Below are 26,766 nucleotides of genomic sequence, written 5' to 3'. Positions count from 1 at the left end.
AATGACCTGTTGTGACTGACAACACAAAGCCTTTGTAGACTGAAATCACAAGAAAAGGTGACATCCCTGTCCACTTTTCTCATCATAAACTACAGAACCCCTCCCACTCACCTCATTTCCAAAACAGAGGGATGAAGTGTTTTGTAATCCAGGACAAAAACTAGGATGGCTGATTACATTCCTTAATATAACACAGGTAGAATGAACAGTGCACAGAACAGCTATACATTTCTGACAAGGGTAACATATATTCTTCATGTTTTTAAGCAGATATAACAAAATGTGTTAAATTGTTTATTTAACACACTAAATGTGGAAATTAAGAGAAATTTATTGTTGGGGTTTACACACACTGTAATACAAGTCATCAACAAAAACTGACTGATATCAAGACAATCTGTAGATTACTTATCCTGCAATTAATAATTCTAATTTGTTCAGCAAATGTGCAGCTGCCTTGCCTGACATGCATGTTGCCACTAGAGGGACAATCTGCAGCTCTGTACATGAAATACTGTAGATCAGGGGTGCTCAGCCTTTTGAAGAGTGTGGGCCACTTAGGTGATTTGGTTACCGGTCGTGGGCCACAATAAAAAGAAATGGTTCAAAATGTCACATTTTTTATTTTGAATAGCATAATGAACATTTTCCTCCTGCAGCCGCTGAATGTTGATGGGAGGTAGAGGAGCAGAAGTTGCCTTTCAGCAGTTGCAGGAGGAAAATGGAGAGGATCAGTTCCTGTATATGCCAACCTTGCTGCCCCTCCTGTCTGAGTGTAAAACAGAATGTAACAGGGAGGCTGCACGGGCCCCCTGGAGCATATTGCAGGGTCGTCATTTCATGGTAAAAACCATCTGCCCCCCAAAATGTAAATGAGCCCTTACTGTCATGAACCCCCTATAAGGCTGCTTTCACACTGATGCACTTCAGTTTACCAGCACTGTGGGTGCAGTGCAGGGTACCTGTGGTTTTCCTGCACCGTTAGCTGCGCTCTGCCATAGACTTCCATCATATCTTTTGGGTGTGGTGCAGTTTCTAAAAGTGCACCAAAACTCCTGAATGCAGTTTGAGTTCGAGGGACACATCAGAGGCCTCCTAGGGCTACATGTGTCTCTAGGGTCACAGGTTGAGCACCTCTGCTGTAGATCATAGTAATACAAAGCAGCAAGTGAGTAAAAAGGGTGCATTAAACATGTAATATAGGTAATTTTACATCCACAACTCGGAAGATGTCTTCACTGAAAGTGTTCTGTAGTTTCCCTTTTATTTCCCCAAATGCTAAATAGAAGGAGTATTGTTGTCTAATCACAAGACAATTCTCAAGTAATTGCAAATGGCTTTCACACTCAACCAATTGTATGGATACAGCCCAATGCCAACATTTACAACTGTCACCTGAAGTTATCTAATGTGTTGGGTGTAGGACCACTTCAGGAGTTTTGCCATTAGAAAGCTGATTGAAAGTTGGTAAAATTACCTGAAATTTGCAATATGTCTGTGACAGCATAAGAAGGGCACATGGAAGGTGTAAAAGCCTAGGAACGTATAAATAGCCAGCAATACAAGAATGACAGCAACTTCTCATAGTGTAAGTCTGGCAGGTAATGCCATGAGAGGGTTAATGTGACACAGAATGCTCTCCTGGTATCACTAAAGATTTACTAGCTTTACATAGGAAACCACAAAGACTACATTTCCGTTCTCATTACCAGCAGGCTTTGTATTTTTCTTTTTCTACAGCAGTCATGTCTTGTCTCTAAATGAAATTAGCTTGAAGACTCAAAATGTCTATGACCACCAGTCATAGGTCCCCGGAGGATGATGGACCCCAGCTGGGCAGTTTTGTCCTCAGCCAATTAGAGGCTTGTTCCAAAACATTGTTGAATCCTGCCTTGGATGGAAACAGAAGTCACAGCTTGGCAGGTGCCTTGGCCACACTCCCACGGGGACACAAGCAGGTAAGTTTAATCCTCAATATTAATATTTCATAAAGAAATATTGGGAAATTGGATGCAGTGGAGTTACTGCAGGACTATAAATGCCTTGTCCTTAGCCACCTTAAGGATGCAAGTTGTTATAGCTAGACCTAGATATTAGCTTTTATTGTTTTTATATATTCTTTTCCATCTAATGTGTCTTTGCAATTGTTTTACCCCAGAGGAACTCTTGAAATAATTTTCAGATCTAGGGGAACCCCTGCTAAAAACTATTTATAGGGTGGCAGTGGAAAAATCCTGTTCCATTATGAGCAGAGGGAGGTATGCTAACATTGCTGGCTTAAAAAAATCATAAGTGCCATTGGTTCTTCCAAGGAGCATTGGTCCCAGAATTCTGCAACCACCATCATATGGGAGGTCAGTCAGTCACAGATCAAGGAACACTTGATCTGTGACTGATTGGAACTCCAGGAATCCACAGAACTCTGGTTGAGAATGGCTGATCTAATGTAACAGTAAAGCACTATTTTTAAACTGTACCTTACTCTAAACCAGTCTAAATCTTTTCAACACAGAAGAACCCTTGAGATAACTTTCTAGTCTCAGGGAAACCCTACTAAAAATGACTATATCTTCAACTCATGATACATTAGTCTGATGGTTATAGGGAAGAATGATCCCCTTACAGATAGCTAAACAGATTAATAGTATCAGTGGGAACTTATCTGAGAGGCAGATTATTTATTGCTCAAAGGAACCCATAACAAACCATAACAACCATGGAACCCAGGTTGAGAAAGCATGCTCTAAACAGATGTGTTTTAATTCATACTTTGGTCATTGCTGGCTAGCTCTACCCATTTACTTTGGACAGTTTGAAGGCTTTTACAATTTATGAAGAATGTTCTATTTGTTGATGGGCCTGTAGTAGTCTAGAGAAGATCTCTGACACCCTGGAGGAGTTATGCTGATAGCTCCCAATATTTCTAGCTAGTAGGTAGAAGAGACATAGGTTTTCTTAACGCTGGGGGGATGTTTACTGCCCTCTGAAAAGCCATCAGACGACGATATAGCAGCAGTTGGCAGGCATTCAGAAGGTGATCCTGCCACCTACGAAATGTCTGCTTTTTTTCTAAATCCTAAGGGGGATTTTGTAGTACAAAATTGCTCCTCAACTGTGAGTGTTTGGCTCACAGTTGCGGTGTGCTCCTATTGGACTTATTGGGCATATTTGACAGGCAGTGCTGCCTATCAAACTCTATAGCCTGAGTAAATTGCAGCGGGCCAGGCATGTGTATAGCTCTGTCGGGCTGTAATGTTAGCAGTTGGATGGGCAGCCAGGGGCAGTAAAACTGCAGCTCAGCCCCAAAGCTGTCCCTTAAAGAGCAGCTGTCCTAACAGAAATACTCAGTCTGCCATTACTGACCTCCATCTGAAAATGTTAGTTTGTTGGCTGGCTTTGGTTTTAAAACTGTCCTCATCTCTGACCTCTGGCATGTAAAGTCATGAAGTCAAAACTTCTAAATAGCATACTTGTTCCAGAGCTGAGAAGGCAAAAGTACTTTTAATTCCACTTGACAGACAGGCAGTTAGCATTTCAGAACGAGAGGTAGAGAGGTCGTTAATGGCAACTTACATATATCTCTCTGAATAGTTTTCCTTTAAGAAGAACTCAGATACGACAATTCGCCTATTATTGCAGTTTTGCATTTAGTAAAGAGACAGTAAATATATTCTTATATGTAGCTAGTGTTTGAATTGGTATCATCTTCTTGTAATCCCCTGTACATTAAACTGGGAGAGGAAGGGACATCAGTAGGGGTGTGATGCAATGTTCAAATGCCAACAAGGAGTATGCTGATTGGAGAAGAGAGCAGAGTAAGGAGGTAGACAAACTTATTGTTCTGCTTCTTCTTTACTGTCCAATCACAGGCTGGAGGCAGTGAGGTAACCTAGCGCTGTTGCTTAGCTGCAGTCCAATAAAGTCAGGTCATCAACCTGGCTCTGCTGCCTGGCAGGTCTCTGTAAATCGCTAGGCTAGATGGCCAGAAAGACAAAATCCTTGACAAGTAAAACAATTTAAGTACATATATTTCAGATCTGTATTTTTTTTGTGTGTTTGGAGTTAAGCTTTAAACATATCTATATGTCACTATTATTATTATTATACAGGATTTATATAGTGCTGACAGTTTGTCTAGCGATTTACAACATGCGGGCAGACAGTACAGTTACAATACAATTCAATACAGGAGGAATCAGAGGGACTTGCTCGTTAGAGCTTACAATCTAAAACTAGAAGAAGCATTTATGACATAGGGATTGACTTACTCAAGATAATATTATTATTATACAGGATTTATATAGCACCAACAGTTTGCTCAGCGCTTTACAATATAACGGGAGACCATACAGCAACAATACAGTTCAATACAAGAGGGTTAGGAGGGTCCTGCTCCTTGGAGCTTACAATCTAAGAGAATCAGGATTCAGCTGCAGTATGTAACTTAAGTAACTTGAAGTTCTAATTGTTGTCTGTTTTGATTGTACAAATTATTTCATAAATTAAACAGAAATATCTTTTTTTTCAGGCACTGGGGTTAATTTACTAAAACTGGAGAGTGCAAAATCTGGTGCAGCTCTACACAGAAACCAATCATCTTCTAGGTTTTATTGTCCAAGCTTAATTGAATAGGCTGAAGTTAAAAGCTGATTGGCTACCATGCACAACTGTGCCAGATTCTGAGTGCTCCAGTTTTAGTAAATCAACCCCAAAGTCACACATACATTGAATATACTGTATGTTATAAAGAATAACATGCTATGTAAAATGTGGTTTAATTCAGATATGTATTCTTTAAAAACCTCCAAAACATTTCCCACTACAGCTACTGTAAAAGCTTAAACTCTATCATTTTATGTAACTTTCACGTCAGCTGAAAGTTAAAATCAGGCTGGTAGTTGGGGTATCAGCTCCATAGGCAGGAGGAAAGGGGAGAACTTAGGAAGGTTATCACCAGTTTGGTGATATTTACTGATAGAGCAAAAATAGATAGGGAAGTGCCACAAGATCTGATGGGTATTGTTACCTTGTCTATGCTTTGTATCCATACAACACACTAAGGTGGTAGAACATATTCATTATATTCTGGTTAGATCAGTGGTGTAACAATGGCCATAGCCACCAAGGCAGCTGATATGATTAAATTGAGAATTTTCCAGTATAGATGGGATGAAGTCAGTGTAGATTTATTGCCCTCTGAACTTCTACTACAGACTGAAATTAATCCTGAATACCTAAAGCACTAGATAATCCCTCAGTATCTTCTCAGGTAGAACCTAATAGAACAGCTGAGATCAGGGCCGTGAATAAGGGGGTACCACTAGTCCTGCTGTACAGGGCCCAGGTCAGCAGGGGGCCCAGGTAACTGGGTGAATCAGATTTTTGGGCAAGGAGGGTGATTGGCACGGGGGGGGGGGGGGGGGGGCAATTACTGGAACCAATCCCCTGTATGGCTCTCTGCAGCAGCTGAAAGCTAGCCTCTTCTCCTCTCCTTCATGCTGGCTTTCAGCTCCTGCAGAGAGAGCCATACAGGGGATTGGTTCCAGTAATTTCCCCCCCCCCTGCACCCATCACCCTCCCTGTGCACCATACGTTTACCTCTGCTGCCCAGGCCCCCCTGTGTGCCCCCACCCCAGTACTGCTGGCTTCCCTCCTCTCCTTTCCACTGGCAACTGCAGTCATGCAATAAAATCCTTCTGGATGGAGATTGAGGGAAGGGTCAGCTAAATATGCCACATTTACCAGCTTCTTCCTTTCCTGAATGAATGCAATGATCGGTACTGATCACTGAGGGGATCCTGTCAGGTTGAGGGGACCCTGTCAGGTTGAGGGGGCCCTGTCAGGTTGGCTGTATGGGGCCCCGTGGTTTCTAACAGCAGCCCTGGCTGAGATTTCTAGTTCTATAAAAAAGAACTGTTGTGAGCTGCGGCATTTATTATTTTGTCATAATAAAAAATATTAATTATATTATAATTATTATTACTACTACTACAACTAAAACGTTTGACAGCTCTCCTGTAGACCAATGACACTACAGGGTCTTTTTCTGATAAGATCAGTGACACAATGGGGGAGATTTACTAAAACCTGTGCACAAATCACAGCCCTGCATAGTAACCAATCAGCTTACAGGTTTTCTTGGCAATGCTTAACCACTTCCCGAATACCCTATAGCAGAACTACTGCTTCAGGGCGGCAGGGCTGCACAAAATCGCGTATATAGACGTGATTTTGTATTTCCGGGTAGGGGTGGCTACATTGGCGGCTTCCCCGCTGGCACCCACCGATCGCCAAGGGACACTGACAGGAGAGAGGTCTGTATGTAAACAATACAGATCTCTCCCCTGTCAGCACCAGCATGCTGCTTTGTATTGCTCTGCATAGCATAGCAAAGACATGGAGCAGAATACATTTCGGCCTAAATTTATGCCGAAATTTGGTTTTTTTAATTTTTGTACTGGATATGTTTTATAGCAAAAAGTCAAAAATATAGTTTTTTTTTCCAAAATTTTCGGTCTTTTTTTGTTTATACCGCAAAAAAATAAAAACCACACAGGTGATCATATACCACCGAAATAAATCTCTATTTGTGGGCAGAAAAGGACATACATTTTATTTAGGTGCAGTGTTGCATGACCGTGCAATTGTCAGTTAAAATTTAGCAAAAAATGGCCTAGTCAGGAAGGGGGGGGGGGGGGGGGGGTAAATCCTCTGGAGGGCAAGTGGTTAATTGAACATGCTGAAGTTAGGAGTTGATTGGCTACCAGCTGCACCAGTTTTAGTAAATCTCTCCTATGGGGTCTTTTTATTGCTGTTTGCATGTCTCAGCATTCACACAGCCATTGCAATCCCCTACCACCCAATATGTCTAATATGTTTATTTCATATAACCTCAGTTCCATCTAGTGGCCATAACGTGGTATTTTCCTGATATATCTCAGTTGGGAAAATGCCACAATACGGCCACTAGATGAGCTTGATGATCATAGGAAAAAAAAAATTAGCCACATTATGGGATTTATTAAAGATGGCTGTGTGAATGCAGCAAATCTTTTTTATAAATAGACTCCCAATTGTTACAATTGACACTAAGCTGCTACAGGGGAAGTTAGCAGGGGCACCATGATTTGTAGGCATCCCACTTTAATTATTCGTTTCCCAATAACTGCTCCCTGTACTCATCTTTTCTGTAGTTCAGATTGTAACAGATAAGTTTTCAGAAGGCAGAGATATTTTCAGTAGGCAGACGTTGTCAGTCTATAATGTGGTATGTGGTAATAATAAGTTTAATTGTCAGCTGAATAGGCAGTGACAGCACTAAAAGGATAATTAATGTGACAAGGAATTACATGCTGATAGGTGATAAGATGCAATCTAATTAGTTTGGCTCACAACTGTACAATTTCTTAGGTGGTATGGGGACATTGTGAATGTAAACCTGGAGCTGTCATTCAGTTTTATAGCAATATCTGCGACACCACCAAGACTGCAGTATATCATTAATAATAAATTCACTATTCCAATGTCAAGATGTCTGTAAACATCACTGCTCAAATGGGTTTTATTAGTCTTTGTAAGTGACAACAGTGACCCCTGCAGGTCATAGTATGTTCTACACTGCATCGGCAATATAGAAATTACAATATATTTATTTTATTTATTTCAGGTACTTATATAGCGCCGTGAATTTACGCAGCGCTTTACATATATATTGTACATTCACATCAGTCCCTATCCCTCGAGGGGCGTACAGTCTAGGGTCCGTAGCTTACATTCATACAAACACATACTAGGTCCAATTTAGACGGGAGACTATTAGCCTACCAGTATGTCTTTGGAGTGTGGGAGGAAACCGGAGTACCCAGAGGAAACCCACACAGGCGCAAGTAGAACATGCAAACTCCAGGCAGGTGGTGCCATGGTTGGGATTCGAGCCAATGACCCCAATACTGCCAGGCGGACGTGCTGACCATTTAGCCGCTGTGCTGCCCCAATATATAGATATGCCTTAAAAATGAAAAGGAAATGTACCTCTTTCCTCCCACGTAACACTTATATGCGGTGCCACAGAGGGTGGGCTTTAACACCCACACACTTTACATATTTGTCCATGGGTGACTGAGGTTTCTATGCTAAGAGCACGCTCATTGAGTGTTCCCATCACAGTGACTGATCTCTCAAAAACAGCAATGGTCAGAAACCGGCAGAACTGGCTCCTGATCATGTGACCACTGTAACAGCCAATCATAGTGGTGATGTGATTGGGCAGTCATCCCCCACCCGCTGGGCATACTGACCTCATTAAAGGGATGCCAGAGCTGGGTGGGAAGAGGTTAAATAATTTCCGTAGAGTAATTACCTCCAAAAGAAAGTTGGCCTGCCTCCCCCAAACATAGGTATTACTTGCATACCAAAAGTAATGACAAAGGTATTGCCAAATCAATAGGCTGAAATGTGAACTTTGGTCTATTCTGTAGGGGCAAAATGTCAGCTAGCCTTGCAGTGGTTCTTTTTTAAGTTTATTAAATGAGAATTGACCTTGTACAGCAATTATGCATATCAATTGTTAAATACAAGCACTAAGTATGATCTACATTGCATATTTAAATGCATTGATCCAGCTTGGACCGATGTAGCCATGCAAGCTGGCAACCCTTGTAGTAGTCAGCGTTACTACAGTGACCATTATGACCTTCTGGGTCCTGTGATGGCACCTTTCACAGCACACTTTGCTTTTTTGTTTCAATGAATACAAGGCATTCTCTGACTGGATGAGGTACAGATTAGGATATCATGTCCCTCCTCTCCACATCGTCCAGTCAGGGAACGCCTTATATTCATTAAAAAAAGCAAGGCATTCTGGGCATGGCAGTGGTGTTGCTTGAGTGACCCCTTGTAGTAGTGTGCAGGGGGGCAGCCAACTACTACAGTGATTTCCAGCTTCCGGTATTAGATATGCATACAAATATTATGCCAAGCTGGACCAAACTAAGTATGCAATAACCTCTTAGTGCCGGCGCCTCCCAGCCCTTTAAGAGTTTCAGAAGCTGGGAGGCGGGTGGAGTTTTAGGGTCATGGCGAATCATGGCGGTCACATGAAAGGTCCCGATCAAAAGGGGAGATTGGGACCTTTCCATGAGTCCCGGACATATATGCTGGGAGCGCACAGGGCACGCTTTCTAGGCACATGTGTATTTTCTAATTGCACGCAAATATTTGTCAGCTCACTGTTAAGGCCGAGATGCTAAGACGCCGCATATTTGCATGCGCTCGGCGTCAAGGGGTTAAGATCACTCCTGGAGTTCCGCTTTAATGTTTTTAGCTGCTAAATGATCTTTTATTCTCTGGACATACATGGGAAAGTGTAACCTGAGAACCATTCATGTATATCCACAGCCAAAACATTTTTTTTTAGTTTTGAACAGAACAGTGAATGGATAAGGGCTCATTCATACAGTGGGCGTTGGGGTGAATTAGGCAGTCTTGCTCAATGTAGGCCCAATGCTTTTAATAGGACCAGGTCACCCATATAGTAAATGTTGTATTTAAACCCAGCTCAACACAGCACAAAGCACTGCTCCATGTTAAAACGCATCACAACACGCTGCAACGCAATACAAAACAAAGTCACTTGACTGCTGCTGCGAAAAAAGAATAATGCACAGCAATGCAATGCAACTTATGTCAACGTGTAATATACACAATGCACATGGTGAAAATCCAAAACCCTGTAAAATGTTTACTTTTTGATCATCACTGTCTCTTTATGGATATTTACCTTCCCATCCTGTTTTCCAGACTTCAGAGAAAGTAAAAAGAAATCCTGTAGAGTCATTCCCCCCTCCCAATATCCTTGGCCTTCTCTGCACCTGCAGGCATCATCCAGGGATCAAAATTTGCAGCTGGCGATTTCCTGTTAGGGAGAATGGCCACTCGATCACTTTTGCAGGAGGCACAAAAGGGTCTCCCCCTCCTGCCATCACCCCCTTTCCCTGGCTTTCCCATCCAATCGCTGGGACCGCAGCAACTGGTGGCAATAACGGCCAGGTAAGCAGCTGATCAGACCTATCTGTGTCTGATTGGCTGTAGTGGAGGCCAGAGGAAAGAATGGGGTCTGAAGACCCCAGATCTCTGTATAAAAAGGGCCTGCCATAGCCCATGCTTTTACAAGGGATGTTTTTTTTTCCTTGGGAGACTGCATGTGATCAGCACAGGGCCAATCAGCACTGTCCAGACCAGGGGCGGACTGACAACTCATGGGGCCCCCGGGCAATAGGGGATCATGGGGCCCCTGTGTCCTTGCCCAAACTCAAAAAAGCCTATGAAAAGGTACCAGGGGCATCTCTTGATGCCCTCTACTGACCCCGGGCCCTCGGGTAGTGCCCGAGTTTTCAAATGGTCAGTCCACCCCTGGTCCAGACTGAGGTCAGGGGTTCTGCATCCTCCTAGAGCAAAAGGAAAACTAATCCTACAAGCTTTAACATGTGCTCTGCTGGGCACTGATAGAAGTCACAAGACTGCTCTAACTGCTGATGAAAAAAGATATTTAGAAGTTTATATTTACTAAAATAATTGCATTTCCATGTTCTGTGTACTGTGGGAGAGCAGATACAGTGAATGCAGGTTCTGGGTTTAGTAACTCTTTAAGATATGTTGTAATAAATAGTGTTTCATTAATGTTCCTGTACACCCTTTTGTTTTAGGCAGCACTGGTTGCTTTGAGTCACTGGTACACAATTTGAACTCGTGTTCTGGCACATTGTTTCCTAGTTATGATAAAGCTACTGCACGTAATCAGGGCCGTGGATAAGGGGGTACCACCAGTCCTCCTGTAGGGGGCCCAAGCCAGCAGGGGGCCCAGGCAGCTGGGTGAATCAGATGTAGGCAGGGAGAGTGATCAGAACAGCGGAGGGACGATTACTGGAACCGATTCCCTGTATGGTTCTCTCTGCAACAGCTGAAAGCTGGCTTCTTCTCTTCTCCCTCCTGTCAGTTTTCAGCTGCTGCAGAGATTGCCATACAGGGGATCGGTTCCAGTAATTACCCCACATCACCCTCCTTGTGCACCATATGTTTACCCAGGCTGCCTTGGCCCCCCTGTGTGCCCCCACCACCGCAGTCTTGCCGGCTACCTTTCCTTCCTTCCACTGGCAGCTGCAGACAATAGAACAATAGGATCCTTCAGGATGCAGAGTGGGGGACGGTTCCAGTAAATGTGTCACATTTACTAGCCCCTTCCTTTCCTGAATGAACACAATGAGCAATCAGTACCAATCACTAACTGTGTTCATTCATAACTGAAGTATAGTAAACTGTGGGGTTTTTTTGAGGGGGGCCCTGTCAGGTTGGGTGTATGGGGCCCCGTGGTTTCTAACAGCATCCCTGCATGTAATAATCTTTTATAAAGCTGGTATTGTAATTGTACGGTGTAGGTAACACACTATACTTTATTTTCAGTTTGGCAAGTCAAGATCAAACTCTCTAATAGACTCTACTGGATCAGAACCACATAGGTAAGTAGCAAACTCACTTACTACATACCAATTAAATAATTTCATATAAGAGCTATGATAAATTGTCCTCAACTGTAATTTAAAGTGTTTCTAAAGGAATTTTTAGAAAACACTCATCATTGCTTTTTGCAATGGTTTTTGGAAGCTTGAGTTCGTTGTAGAAGACACCGCTACCACAGTGATCTCCACTTGCTTCGTGGTCCTTTGCCGAGTGGTTGCCCAGCTGCATTGTGAACACAGGAGGTTGCTTGCCAACCATGGGCACCACACCAAGGAACATGTTACATTTTCTTAATGAATACAAAGTGTTCTCTGATTTGATGAGGTGGAGAAAACACTTTGCATTCAGTGAGAAAATGCAAAGTTTTCTCTAAATGGGAGGGCGATCTCCTGTGTTCACCAGACAGCAGGGCAGCCACTCGTCATGGGGCACGGAAGCTAGTGGTGATCATTGTAGTAAGGGTGCCTACTACAGTGATTTCAAGATTCCACAGGGATCCCAAAGGTATGGCACATGCATACTTACATTGATCCAAGCTAGAGCAATGTAACTACACTCATTGGTCACTTTATTAGGTTCACCTTGCTAGTGCCAAGAAAATATCCCCCACACCATTACACCACCACCACCAGCCTGAACCATTGATACAATGGATGGATGGATCCATGCTTTCATATTGTTTACACCAAATTCTGACCCTACCATCTGAATGTTGCAGCAACCAGTCTGCCCATTCTCTTCTTACCTCTGACATCAACAAGGCATTTTCATCCACACCACTGCCACTCACTGAATATTTTCTCTTTTTCGGATCTCTGTATACTCTAGAGATGGTTGTATCGGAAAATCTCAGTAGATCAGCAGTTTTTGCAATACTCAGACCACCCTGTCTGGCACCAGCAACCATGCCACGGTCAAAGTCACTTAAATCCCCTTTCTTCCCCATTCTGATGCAGGGTTTGAACTTCAGCAAGTTGTCTTCAACATGTCTAGATACTTAAATGCATTGAGTTGCTGCCATGTGATTTATTAGCAATTTGTGTTACCAAGCAATTGAACGTGTGTACTTAATAAAGTGGCCGGTTGATGTATGTAAAAATTTTCATACGTAAACTTCAGCTTTAACAATGCAGAACATAACAGATAAAGGTCTGAGGGTTCTTTCTGCTAGATAAAATGTCTAAAAACAAATGGGAGGTAAAACAAAATTCTTTATAGAGAAGGAAAACAAATATGTATTTCATGTTATGCTCTGACTTCACTTAAGCATCTGGACTTGGTAATGCATATATAAACATGGACATGTGGCCTGACCGATGGTTCCTGTATATGTCAGTGTTGGTGAGAAGTAGGGGGGAGAGCAGTGAAGGCAGATGCTGTTGGCGCTGCAGCCTAGCTGAGCGGTCCACATTTCTGTGCAATTCCTGTGCAACTCAGTGCAGTGCAATTTGCAGCCCATTCATTTGAATGGGCTGAAATTGTATTGGTCCCACAAAAAGTAGCACATACGTTACTTTCCAAAAGCGCCCTGCTCCAAATCGCATGGTTTGTAAATGGCATTACATTAACGGCAGGTGCAGCACTAAGAAAACTATTGGCTGTCATTCTGGTTGTACAGCTCCAGGAGCAAAAGGCTGAACAAGTTACTAAATGTGAAACTTCTCAGCTTTGTACAAAATTCTATTATTAGATCTTCCACATTTCCGTTTTGGGATATTATGGTTCCCTAAATCAGACCTAAGCTGTAACATTAGGGTTGTTTCAATCTCACATTGGAGGAGAGGGTAGATTAGCAGTTTAAAAAAAAAAACATACTGGTGGAAAAAACATACTTGCCATCCATACAAAGTAGATCTTGTGGCACCACAGTTCTCGGTCATGTGATCTTGAATTGCCATTTTTCAGTGTCATGTGACCCACAGTCACTCTGCAATGTGGTTGCTGACATCAGTAGATTCTTCTGTTTTACTGATGATTCTGCAGTTTTCACTGCCCGACCTCACTGCCTTTGTAGCTTTAGACAATGTGGCCCAGACCCAGATGACAGGTAATTTATGTACATTTAAACCCCCTTGGTCTAGGACCAATTGTACCATCTGGGTCCACTTTACGTAAATCTCCTCCGAAGTGATTTGAAATACAGACCTGCAATTCTTGGACTTGGTGATAACAAATGATGAAAAATGAATTGAGAAACCATTACCCTTTAAAAGAAACACTTTGTGATCCTTAGGTAGTGAGCATTACTTTTACATGCACGGAGCAGTGCAGCAGAACAAAGACCTCCAGGGAAGAAGCATATGTCTTTCACGTTTCATAAAAAACTAGAGTTATTTCAGAAGAACTGGTGTACTGCAACCCATAGCAGTCGAAGACAAATCAAATTTCAGCCTCTTGGAGACGATAGCCTTGATGATTAGTTGCTATGTGTTACTGCACATCACTGCCCATCCGTTATGTCTTTAGCCAACTCGGTAAATGTTCTTATAGGTTTAATGTCCAATTAAACAGCTAAAGCAAATTTATGTGACTCATATACAAAAACTTGGAGCACCTCTCAAAGCACTGCAAAACTCCCCCCTGCAGCCCAAAGCACAGATCAGCACATTAAAACAAGCTCATCTAGGATAGCTGAAACAGATCAGAAGACAAAAGGTGGAAACAGTGCACACCAGAACCCAACCACTAAATAGAGAGATAAAGCAGCCTGAACGCCTCCAAACTATGTTCCTCTGACATGTTTCACCCTGCCTACAGGGCTTAATCATAGAAATTAGGCTGTACAGGGCTTAAAGTGATTGTAAAGGCATTTTTTTTAATAATAAATATGTCATACTTACCTGCTCTGGTTATACTTACCTGCAAATGGTTTTGCACAGAGCAGCCTGATTCTCCTCTTCTCGGGTCCCTCGCTGAAGCTCCAGGCGCCTCCCTGCTGCCAAGTGCCCCAACAGCACGCAGCTTGCTATGGGGGCAACCGAGCAGGCTCGCTCCCTGCACACACAGCTGTGGCTCAGTCCTGTCCCCCGCTCTCTCCTCATTGGCCCACTGGCTGTGATTGACAGTAGTAGGAGCCAATGGCTCCCACTGCTGTCTCAGACAAAGAGGAGGGAGAGATCTTGGACAACGGAGGCTCCTGTGCACATCGCAGAATCAAGATTGGGTTCAAGTAAGTAATGGGGGGGGGGGAGGGCTGCTGCACACAGGAATACAGGAAGGTAAAAAAAAACATGGGCCTCTACAACCACTTTAATCAGGAGTTCAGGCTGAAGCTGCATTCTTACCTCTCTATATAGTGGCTGAGTGGCTGGGTTCCGGTGTGCAGCATTTACACCTTTTTCATATTTCAGGTATGGCTGAAGGATGGTAGGGTGGATCATCTGTAAATTTTATGTTTTGGTGACTTTAGTGGTAAGAGCTGCCCTATGAAGTACCTGATTTCAGATGTTGACACGGAATTAAAAATCCAGCAGGTCGGCAGACTTTGTTACTCAGGGACGGGACCTTTGCTGGAAAGGTGTGGCATCGGTAGAAGGGGACTGTTGGATTCATCTAAGGGTTTTCAAGACTTTTTTTTAGTGAAGAGCTTTTGATGACGTTGGCATGGTGGACATCCAGAGCAAATCAGGAGCAGAATTCTGAGCACAGTGCAGATGTACAGGAGAGCAGAGACTGGGCTGGGGAGATGTACAAGAGTATACTGCGTTGATGGATAATGGAAAATGGCTCTTGCCAAAGGTCAGCAACAAGAAGCATCTGCAAGATTCAGTACAGGAAAGGGACTTTTTCAACAGGTTTTGGGCTTATGTCAACCATAAGTTCAAAATCAGTTTGAAATGCTTCCTAGATCATTCAGAATTCATTTGACCTAGAGCTGATCTCCTTCTGATCTGTATTTGACCTGCCTAGGATTTGTTTTTTGCATTTTGTATGGGGACGCAAAAACTGCTTGATGCTTACTCAGACAAGTCACTAGTCAAGGCACTAGCACTGGTAAGTGAGGTCAGAACCCCTTAAAAATACACTAACACAAAAAAGATAAGATGTAGATAGAAATGAGCTGAAACACATACTGACTGCTAGTTCGGACAAGGAAAACACACCTAATGTGAGACTGTAAGAGGAACGCACATCCAACATATGCAAAGATTGATATATCAGTTTCATATACATGTCGAAATTCTCAGTTTCTGTACAGATGTTCCTTAACTTATATTGATTTGTTTTAGTCTTAGTGGTTTTTCATAGTAGGATTGAAGCATAGCACAGAGCCAAAGATAGCTCTAAACCTTGGGTTCGTTGTGAGGGAGTTATAATTTCTTCATGCCTACCTGATTACAACTACTTGCATTGTGGCAGTATTAGCTAAATCTAAAGATTGTAATTATTTCATTCACAAGAATGTTTTATATTATTTTTTATGTCTCTAACTATATCTAAAAATGGTTACCAGAGACTTTATCAACAGGATGAGACAAATTTGAGTCAATGATTGGGGTGTGGTATCAAATATTTTTGGTGTGTTGGAAAATCTTAGCAGTTACGGCAATTGATATTTTTTTTATACAAAAAGGGAACAAAAACTTCACCATGCATGAGCTGCATCCTGACTCTGGGCTGACCGGGGGAAAGTACCAGAATGTATTTTCTCACCCCATGTATAGTTCTCACTGAGAAATCTGCTCACCTATCTCTACTCTAAAGAGTATTATAAACATGGGGATTTTACTATTCAAAATTACACAATCACTACTGAACAACCCTCCTTTTACACAAACATGCACATCTACCAATCTATGTGTATCAGGAAAACTGCTCATTTCCATAACTAACCAATAAGCCCTCTTTCTAGTAACACCAACACAACACAATCATTTTTTAGTAATTTCAGCATAGACATGAGTAGGACAAGGAACTTATGTAGGTCAGAAGCAGCCCACGGACATGAAGTTAGTCACCTGACCTGGCTGTTCTTTAGATTGGTGATAATCTCATGTCTACTGGAAACTGTGGAGGCCACTGATCGTATAACTGTTGCTTTTCTCTTCAAACACTTCAGCATACCAAGACAAACGTTTTACAGTTGTCTTCAGAACAATAGGTGAGAGTACTGTGTCCAATGGGGACACCTGTCTGGCGATAATGAAGAGAAGGAATTCACCTCACGTTTTGAGGATTTCCTGTTACTTTCTGTTGCGCCTCTAAAGGAAATTTTCATACAGAATACACACAAAAAAAAAAAAATCAAATGGAGGGGGTTTAAAACTTTTTTTGCACTACCCAAATCTGAAAAAAAAAGTTTTGGCCATGCATACAACTTAATAGTGAGTGTTGCTGTGATTGCAGTATTAATGGTTAAATTAGGTAAATTAAGTTATGTTTAGAGTTTATTTAAAGCCAATATGTTGCTTGAATGAAAATGTGAACTAAAATCTGCTCCTGGGAAGAATATTGTAAATACTTACCTCTCCTGATGACCACTGCCACTGAACAACACTCTATTGATAAGAAATCTTCAGCTAAAGTCTTTGCAGAAACCAACACTTATAAAAGTGTAAATCTCTTGTATTTACTGCTGCTCTCAGTAGTTCCTCCTGCCGACCCCTACATTCCTAGTGTATCCTTCACTGATTTGGAAGTCAGCAATAAGAACTACTGAGCACACCAAGGGATATAAGAGATTGATACTACCAGAAGCGTTGGTTCCTGCACAGACTTCAGCAAAGGATTTCTCATCAAAAGAGCAGTGGTATGTAGCCAGGTGTAATGCTGCAGTGAGTCTTCCAACCTGATGGTGGCACTAGCACTTATTCTGGCTGGCAGGAACTCAATTTCTAAATTGTCCCCTGTTTGGGGCTCCAGGCAGCCATCTTGGGAAAGCCAGTGCCTGTAATTGGCACTGAAATCCAGCAAGAATTTAGTGGCCATTCTGGCATATATTTCATATACCCAGTCATTTTGGAGGGAGGTCTGAATGGGAGATAAAAGGGTCACCAGTCACTGTGTAGCTGGGGTGATGCCATGTAGCTGACCTTTCCAGGGAGTGGCCTTGCTCCCCAAAAGCGAGAAGGTATCATGAATCTGTTAACAGGTTGCACTCCCCTCAGGGGAAGTATAGTTAGACTGAGTTCCTGGAGAAGAGGGTGGCAGGATTCAATGCAACAGAGCAAGCACCACAGTACTGCCCCTATTGGATGTGAACTGTAGCACTACATAGGGTGACTATGCTATGTACTGGAATATGCCACATAATGGAACTGTTACCACCCCTTATATAGAACTGTTACTGCTAGATATGGGTGATCTCTACAGGCAACACATGGAACTTCACCTAATGATGAAGATGGCCAGTTTGCTTAGTACAGAGAGGAAAGAAGAAACACCTCGTAATTGTGTGAAAGAGTACTATCTTCTTTCCAGTTACAGCATTTATTCTCAATTTTTTTAGGCAGTAGAGTTATTTGTCCCTTCTTTGTAAATTGTTCCACATAATCTGGATGTCCATCGGCAAGTCCTGCAAGACATGAGGCAGCACACAATTTCCTATGGTAGTTTGGAGCAAAGTGCACTGCTATTGTTTTCTGTTGCTAGCAGGTATCCTGCTAATTTACCTGGGAATGGTGATCACTATGCCTGTGATTGCGCTCATGGAAACAGGAACTGAGAGAACATTTTTCCAACAGGATCACAGACATCCAAAAAAATATGACAGAGTTTCTCACCCTTCTCCAGTCTATTTAAAATTAAACATGAAAAAGGTTGGCTGGAATTCCACTTTACAATTGTGAGTTAGGATCACTACTGTGCCGATTGTACTTAGCCAGAAATCAATGTATGCCCCAATCCTGACAGCAGTTTTCAAGATATCAATCAAATGGACACATTGGAATACCTATACTGTATGCTTTTCTTCCCCTGACATACTGTAAGTGGCTTCCCTGTTAGATTGCCTGTCATCATTTTTCACTTGGCATGAGAACACACAAGTATTAAAGGAATGAAGTTTGATTGTTACATTACTTTCAGTCTATGAAATATCTACAAGCTGGTAAATGCATTGGCTGAAGTCACATGGGAAATACATTTACAATGTTCATGGCAGTAAATGAACTAGTAAATGAAAGAAGTATTTAGTAAAAGTGAAACCTCCAAAGGGTGCACACCCTGGCACCTGCAATTGCCTTAACGGAGAACTTCTGTCAAAACAAAAGTCACCATCACCCACCAGTTTTCAGCTTACACCAATTACAACTGAATTTACTACCATTTACTATCACTGCTTGCGTCATCCCAATCTGTTCAAATCTTCAGTAGCGTGTATTGTGTAGAATATCTGTAGAAACCATTGTGTCACAAAGCAGGCTATAGGAATTTTACAGAGCTGAATTCTCATGTGGATTATCAGCCTTACTGCCAAGCTGTGCATTCTATAACAGGATTTTGTGGTTTAGACTTTAAATATCCTATGCATACGATGACTAGCAAAACTTGAATAGATTGTATAGTGAATTCGTTGAACAATTCCTAGTGGTGCAAAGGTACAATATAGTGCTATATCCATGTTGGAAACCCTATGGGTTTGTCTGCCCATTTCCAGCAACTGCTCTGTTTGGAGGTTCCATAGGGGGTATTCCCATAATTTGTTTGCCATATGGGAAGCATCCACCATTGGATGAGATCACTACTACTGTCTTCCTCTGAAAAAGTTGACTTTGTTTCAATGAAATGCAAAGATCCCTCACAGGGTGGTGGTTTTTGCCAAGCTGACTCTGGACCCACTGCACTTCTTCTTGGATGAGATAGCCATCTGACTGTTGTTTAGGTTATATTGTGCCACCCTTTCCTACTGGCCTGAGATCTGTTACCCAGAATAAAAGAATGTTCAAAAGTGTTTCCAATGCTTTACTGCAACATTTTTTCAAACAGAATGGCACATGATATTTTTCCTTCTTTACAATAATGTGACTCACTGAGTAGGAGTATTAAGTGTAGAACACTATACCTCTATTGCACGACTTCCTGACAGAACAGTAGTTTCTTGCTGTAGAACACTCAATACCATTAGTGTGCCAACTCAGCCATCTTCCCCGGGTGTTGTACTCTCTTCCACAGGTGAGCCTTACACATGGGGTGCTCCTCACTTAGGCTTGAGGATGTCTTAAATCAACCCATAAAACCCACTAACTGAGGGTCAGGTTTCTCTTTGTGTCCTGTGTGTCCTCACCTACCACCCTGGTAGTTCAGTCTGCAGGGGGACTTTCTTTCTCCTCCAGCACAGCACTACAGCTTGCTGATTATGGTTGTCCAACTCTCATACCCCAAGAACCCACAACCCCAACCACAGCTGGTATATATAGAGGCACTAACTTCACCGATTGCATCACTAAAGGAGGGGTAACAGTTAATGGGTACTACACCTGCCAACACAAACTTAAAAAAAAAAGAATTAAAATTAAAATGTACTTATCTGATAACAGATGAAAGATTACTGAAATAGTAGTCTTAAGTTGGCCATACCCTGATCAAAATTTGGCCAGTTCAGCAAGGTCAGGCCAAATTTTGATGTGGCTGTTCCTTCTCAATAGAAGACAATTTTTTGATCAACGTTTGTCAAAAAGACATGATGGAAGAAGTTTGAAGACTGGGTTCTGTTGTCAGAATATAATTCCTTCCAGGGGGATTCCTCCATGCACAAAAACGAGGTAGTAAGTGACAGTAATCTGAACAAAAGAAACAAAAGAAAAGTAACCAAAATAAATGTTAAACTCAACAACACCCTATATAGTGTAGGATTCTTTGTGGTCACCCTGACAGTTTAATGTGAGAAACCACAAATATGCCGTTGCTATGAATAATAAAGTTTGTTTTGAAATTATGACATGGGAAGACCTTGATCTTCCCCTAGGACTGTTTTACTAAAATGTCTAAATAGCGCACTTTATACATTTGAAGCGTCTTCAAAAAATAATTTACAGAAGATTAAATTTTTATTTGTAAATCATTAACTTGCTATTAACAAAACTAAATATTTCACACTACTAGTACTTGGAGGGTAAGGATTTAGTTACTTTAAATGCTTGTTTATTCAGTTCTCTTTCATTTTGTATTTCAGGAGAATAGTGGTTATTACAAAACAGGATAATGAGCCATTTGGATTTGAAATTCAGGTAATTTAGAATAACATCAACTTTGTCTGTGTTGCCAGTCACATAAATATTATATAACTGGATGCTTTGTTGAGCAAGAGTTTGCACTGAGCCCTTCAGCTGAATACATTTTTTGGTATGCCAATACCCAGGGATCACTTAATAAGCTTCAGGAGCATGCAGGGAATGTAGCTGCTTGGTTCTGTCATTTATAATATTCAGAGCATAAAACATCTTTATCTGTGAAAAGGCTTCAAACCTGCTCTCCTTAGATCTTAATACAGTGCGTGGGCAATCAATGGAAAACAGCACTTTTTAAGCTGGTTATGAAACAAGAGATAAGAGAGAATGGCTATTATGCAACTTCTCTATTAGCACTGGATTCAAAAACACCGAAACAAAAATGGAATATATTGCAGCTTACCAGTCTTCATGTGCTGACTGCATTAAGTCGGCCAAACATGGATCAAAATTCGTCCGCTTCATCAGGGACTGGCCGAATTTCAATTCATGTATGGGCATCCTGGTTGTACACCCTTGCCAAAGGCAGACAGGTTTGAAGTTTAGCCTGTGTGAAAACAAAACTTCCCTGATAAATGCAATAGGGAATTGAGTGTAGACATGAAGAGACAAGAAGTGTGTGATTCACAGAAGTACCTGAAAATGAAATAATCCTAAAAAAGAAAACTAATGAAGCCACTACATCTAAGGAATGGTAAGCTGCAATATATTATATTTTTGTTTTTGAGTTAAGATATACTTTATTTGTAATAAAGTATAGTATTTATGCAGTGGCATAACTAGAACCTTCACGGTCCCAGTGCCAGAAACCATGAACCTCGGCTGAGGTTCTTCCCTCTGAGTCCCGTGGTGGAACGTCAGGGCTTGGTCGCAAGTGCGCCCTTTGTGACCCTGGTATTTCCACCACTGGCATCAGTAGTTTTTTTACAATATTATTTATAATTATTTTTTTACAATTTGTTAGGAGCCCTGTTGGGGGGCTTTGGTGAGATATCAGGGGTCAAAACAGACCTCTGATGTTCCACCTTTGAGACAGAGAAAGGAAATTGAGGACACAGCCCTCAATCTCTATCTCTGCAGCCTCAGCAGCACAGAATAAATGAACCGGAATAGCAGAGCTGTACAGAGCTTCTCCTCCATTCACAAACTGAAACATAGTAAACATAGTTTACTATGTTTCAGTTATGAATGAACAGAGTCAGTGAGCAGTACTGATCACTGACTCTCCATTCAGAAAAGTAATGACACATTTACCACCTCCTTCCCTGCTCTCCATCCTGACAGATCCCCCCACAGCAGCCGGCGAGCAAGGGGAGAGGGGAACACATCGGAACTGGGATGGGAGCGAAGGAGGGGAGGAGAAAGCACAGCGGCCAGGAAAGAGGTCAGGGGGCTGGAAAGAATACGAGAGCAGAAAAAAAAAGCTGGATAGGAGGAGTGGCTGAGGGCAGCTGCATATAGAGGAATCGATCTCTCCATGTTCTTTCTGCAGCCACTGAATGCCAGCTTTTCCTTCTCTCCCTCCTGCAGACATTCAGCAGGAGGAACATGGGGAGATCAGTTCCTCTATATGCAGTTGCCCCCCGCTGCTCCTTATATCTAGGCATACAGTCAAAGCACAGGCCGCCTGTGGCAATTGCGACCCCTGTAGGTATGCCCCTGTATTTCCTGTATCTCACATGCAGATAGATGCATCACATATTTGCATGCAAAGCTCTGGTGAAAATTCCGTTACAAATTGCAACTTGCTATAACAGACCCGGTCAAAAATGCCTTTTTGCCGTTAGTAAATCAACCCCTCTATAATTGAAAAGAGAGGTTCCATAGACAATGAATTTGATCAACCCCAACCCACAAAGTTAGGATAAAGGTTCCCAAAGTGAGCTAATTGTCATCTTTCAAAGCAGGCACTTTACACACCTGCATGTTATAACCAAACCATTTTTTTCCCAACTAGTGCTTCATCAGGGATACTAGCTGAGTTATTGTGAATGTGGTGAAGTTTCACTCTGCAAAGAATACCCAATCACATGCAAGGAAAATATAAAAAACAGCATTTTGGCTTGCACATGATGGAAGTCAGCAGAACTTTAACTCATTTGCTAAGCTGTGGAACAAATTTCATTACAAAGTGCAGCTTCCCTTGCAAAGTGAACAGCCTATTTGCCTATAGTAAATCAACCCTAAATTGTACAGGTGGATTATTATTATCATTATTATACAGGATTTATATAGCGCCAACAGTTTGCTCAGCGCTTTACAATATAACGGGAGACAATACAGCAACAATACAGTTCAATACAAGAGGGTTAGGAGGGCCAGATCCTGGGAGCTTACAATCTAAGATTATGGGGCAGGTAACTTTTTTATGTCAATAGCCTAAAAATAAAGTATATGTACTATACATCAGTATTTCCGGATATGTATTTGGCAGATGGGGCTAATGAAATTATTTGCATGGCATCACCCACTGTCATAAAATAGGAAATAATCCTCTTATTTTTTTGGATATGTGATGAAATGAGACATGTGAATACTTCAGTTCCAAGAAGGCTTTACTGTGCTACGCATTGATTAAAGTTGAGGGCTTTTGATTCCCTTAGTCCCTTCTCCCCATAGAATGTATGGCTATATTATCTCACAGATTATATCACAATTACACCATTATATCAAATTATATAAAATAAATAACTGATGTATGATTATGAGATTACACTGTTGATATGCCAAAGGTTTATATAAAAAACTTGTAATTCACATTTTACATTGAACCATGTCTAATACTGATCCAGATGTCTTATTTCTGTATTTGCTGTAGAAATTACATTGTGACTTGGTTTTCTTTAAGGGTTAGAAAATGAAGGTAAATATGGTTTCTCTAGGCACCAGTGTACAAGAGTATAAACTAAATGCCGCTGTTTGCTTTCTAGACGTACAAATTGCAGTATGAATATGGCTCAGACATGAAGACCTATGTGTGCAAAGTCCATGAAAACAGTCCATCCAGTAAGGCTGGTTTGAAAGCAGGTTAGTTTTCCTTTATTTTTGTATTTATATACAGTGTTGGGAGAATCCCAGATGCCATGTGGTCAATGTTCCTTACCTACTTGGCCTTTATGTGGCTGTCAGTAGAAGTCCATATTCACTGATATCCTGCATAGAAAGACAAAGGCTTCCATTGCTTAGCGGTCCCTCTAAAAATGCCAGTTCCACTGCTATTTTTAAGATCTAGTGGTTTCCATTAAGTAATTGACCCTGAACAGTTCTAACTTCAATGGCTGCTTTGCTTGTTATAGCTCACAAAGCAAGTAGCATTTTCAGAGGGAGATCAACAATTGTTCTCATTACATGATTTCTTCAATAGGTTAGTTCAAATCTAGTGTATTCTAAGTTTGTTGGCGAGTTAAAGTTTTACTAAACCCAGGACCCTGCATTCACTATATCTGGTCTCCCACAGTACACAGAACATGGAAATGAAATTATTTTAGTAAATATAAACTGCTAAACCCTTTTTTTCATCAGTTAGAGCAGTGTTGTGACTTCTATCAGTGTCCAGCAGAGTACTGGTTAAAGCTTGTAGGAGGAGTTTTCCTTCTCCCTTGAGTGTCCTGTGAGGCTACATGATTCCTGACCCTCTGTCTGGATAGTACTGATTGGCCCTGTGCTGATCACATGCACCCTCCCAAGAAAAAAAAAACTCCAGCAATACACACCAAACTGAGCACGTGCAGCTTGCCCCCGAGACTCTGTTCTATCAGGCGATGGATTAGGGACAGTAGAAGAAGAGGAGGATCAGAGAAGACAGGATCAAACAGCCTTTTTACAAAATGCAGATGATTAACCCCTTAGGTTCCACAGTGAGTATAAGAAGAATGCTTTACTGCATATACAGACTGATTTTACTGTTGTGGGTTTAGTAACACTTTAAACTTCCTTTTCTTATATATGTTCAGAGTAAAGGTGACCAACAGGTTACTCTCCAGCCACGAACATGACAGGCCGCACATAAACAGCCAGTAAGCCACATGTTGGGCACCAGGGGTTTGAAGACTCTTAGGGTAAAATCTGTGTACACATGACTTTGCCGTTTTGGGATTCTCTAGTCATGCTGGAATTTAAATGTATTTGAATTATGGAAATACAACAGGAAGAGTGGGAATATCTAAAGATGGTTAGGGACATCCCAAATTCCAGAATTAGCAGGAACAGATCCAAATTATAGCAGGGAGTCCCCAAGCCAGCTGGCACACCAGCCAACCAGACACCATCTATAAATGAAGGTTAGAAATTTTTTTTTCCTTCTTTGTTTGTTATTTCTTTTAGTTTGGGGTGAATTTGAGGACAACATTCACTCAGCGGGCTTTTTTTTTTGGAGTAGTACTGTAGTTTAGCCATTGCATATTTTTTGCAGGGGTTTGGAAGGATTAGAGAACAGCAGTCACTTGTTGCTGACCATCCATCTGTGAGCTGCCTTTATTCACAGCACTCCACTGCATGACTTGAAAAGTTAATTAAAAAATACAAAAAGTGTAAAAATAATAGAGATGTACATGACGAAAAAATGTGTTTTGTTTTGATTCAGGTTAATTTGTTAAGTCAATCATTTCATTTTGTCTTATTGGTAATGTTAGAATGATTCATTTTTGGAATTTGCTTCATATATTCTGATTTCTCCTGTATTATTGCTGTTCCGAATCGATTCTTATTTTCAGGAGGTATCTTAGAAGATTTGAATTAATTTCATTATGTTATTTTGGGGACTTGTTTGCGACTTTGATGCGACATTGATGCAACTTGTTTGCGACTTTGATATTTTGCAACTTTGGCTTTGGCTAATCATAACAATACAGAGTGTGACACATATCATTGAACTTACAAAACCCTGTAAAGTCGCAAATGAATTAAATTAATTTATTAGTTGTATTCGTTATAATTTATTTCGGATTCATTGAATTCGTTACTATTGTGATTCGGAGATTCAGGTAAATCCAAATCTCTGAATAATGAAAATTCAAAATTTCGATTTGTAACTAAACAAATCACACATGTCTAAATAATAATGTGCACCAAAAACATCTTACACGATCTTTCCTTGGCGCCCCATATTTGCATTTTTTCTAAAATAAATAGAGCTACAATCTTTAGGTTTGGATGGGTAAAAGCTGGCCAATGGCAGCATTGATTGGCAGCAGCAACAACAGGCTTAAATGGGGAAACAAGGCACAAGAAGCTTTCTTTTAAAAAAGATTACAGTTAAAGCCCTCAGATTTGGCTGGGTTAAAATTGGGGAAGTGGCACCACAAGTTGATGGCAGCACAACCAGGCCTAAAAGCTGAAACATAAGCCACAGAGACGGAACTTTAAAAAAATTAGTGCTATAGCCCTTAGGTTTGGTTGCAGCAACAAAAGGCCCGACACAACACAAGGCACAGGCGGCCATCTTTCAAAAAACCATTAGGGCTACAACCCTCTAAATGGTGTGTAAAATTGGTCAGTAGCACCACAGTTGGCTTTGTAAACAGGCCCAAACGCCAAGACACAAGGAACAGGTAGGTATCTTGCTAAAAACAGGCCAACAGACAAGCCCCAGAGAGACCTGGTAGGTAGTGGATTCGTTGTTTGGGCTATACATTGTGGTAGAGGTGTGCATAGAGCTTTTTGCCTGTAACATTTGGTTCTTCTCAATATAATTCTCAAATCTTCATGTAATTAAGGCAACTTACTGAATTTTAATGTTGTGATTCTCTGTCAGGAGACATGCTGACCAATGTCAATGGAGTGAACATGGAAGGCTTCTGCCACCAGCAGACTGTTGAGCTTATCCGATCCTCTGGAAACTTCCTCAGGTGAGTGACATGACATTATACCTACCTGATTTTGCAATTAACTGATGAATCATTAGAAGAGAACTTTTCTTCTGCCCTGTAACCAGATCCGCCATCTAAAAGCACCCGACACACTCTCAGCACAGTTGCAGGTAGGGACTGGAAAGCTCATGATGCATACTTGTGATCGGCAGCTTTTCCATCAGCCAATCACAGTGGTCAGATGACTCAAATGTCCGCCTCTGCCTCCTGGCATTTAG

General features: G+C 41.5%; 1 protein-coding gene across 1 annotated transcript in view; it reads left to right on the top strand.

Annotated features, from left to right (window-relative positions):
• Positions 1–1,746: 1,746 nt before the first annotated feature.
• The window catches only part of CYTIP (cytohesin 1 interacting protein), a 38,416-nt gene continuing 13,396 nt past the window's right edge, over positions 1,747–26,766 (top strand). The window contains exons 1-5 of the mRNA XM_089659725.1: positions 1,747–1,958; positions 11,458–11,513; positions 20,627–20,681; positions 23,612–23,708; positions 26,434–26,527. Of these exons, the coding sequence (XP_089515851.1) occupies positions 1,785–1,958; positions 11,458–11,513; positions 20,627–20,681; positions 23,612–23,708; positions 26,434–26,527 (476 nt within the window). The 5' untranslated portion in view covers positions 1,747–1,784. The remainder of the gene's footprint in view (positions 1,959–11,457; positions 11,514–20,626; positions 20,682–23,611; positions 23,709–26,433; positions 26,528–26,766) is intronic.

Source organism: Staurois parvus, unplaced genomic scaffold (assembly GCF_062004578.1).
Source record: "Staurois parvus isolate SC_StPar_1 unplaced genomic scaffold, SC_StPar_1.0 ptg000031l, whole genome shotgun sequence".
Lineage (NCBI taxonomy): Eukaryota > Metazoa > Chordata > Amphibia > Anura > Ranidae > Staurois > Staurois parvus.
Note: the sequence above shows the minus strand (reverse complement) of the source record. Positions and strands in the feature narration are given on the sequence as shown.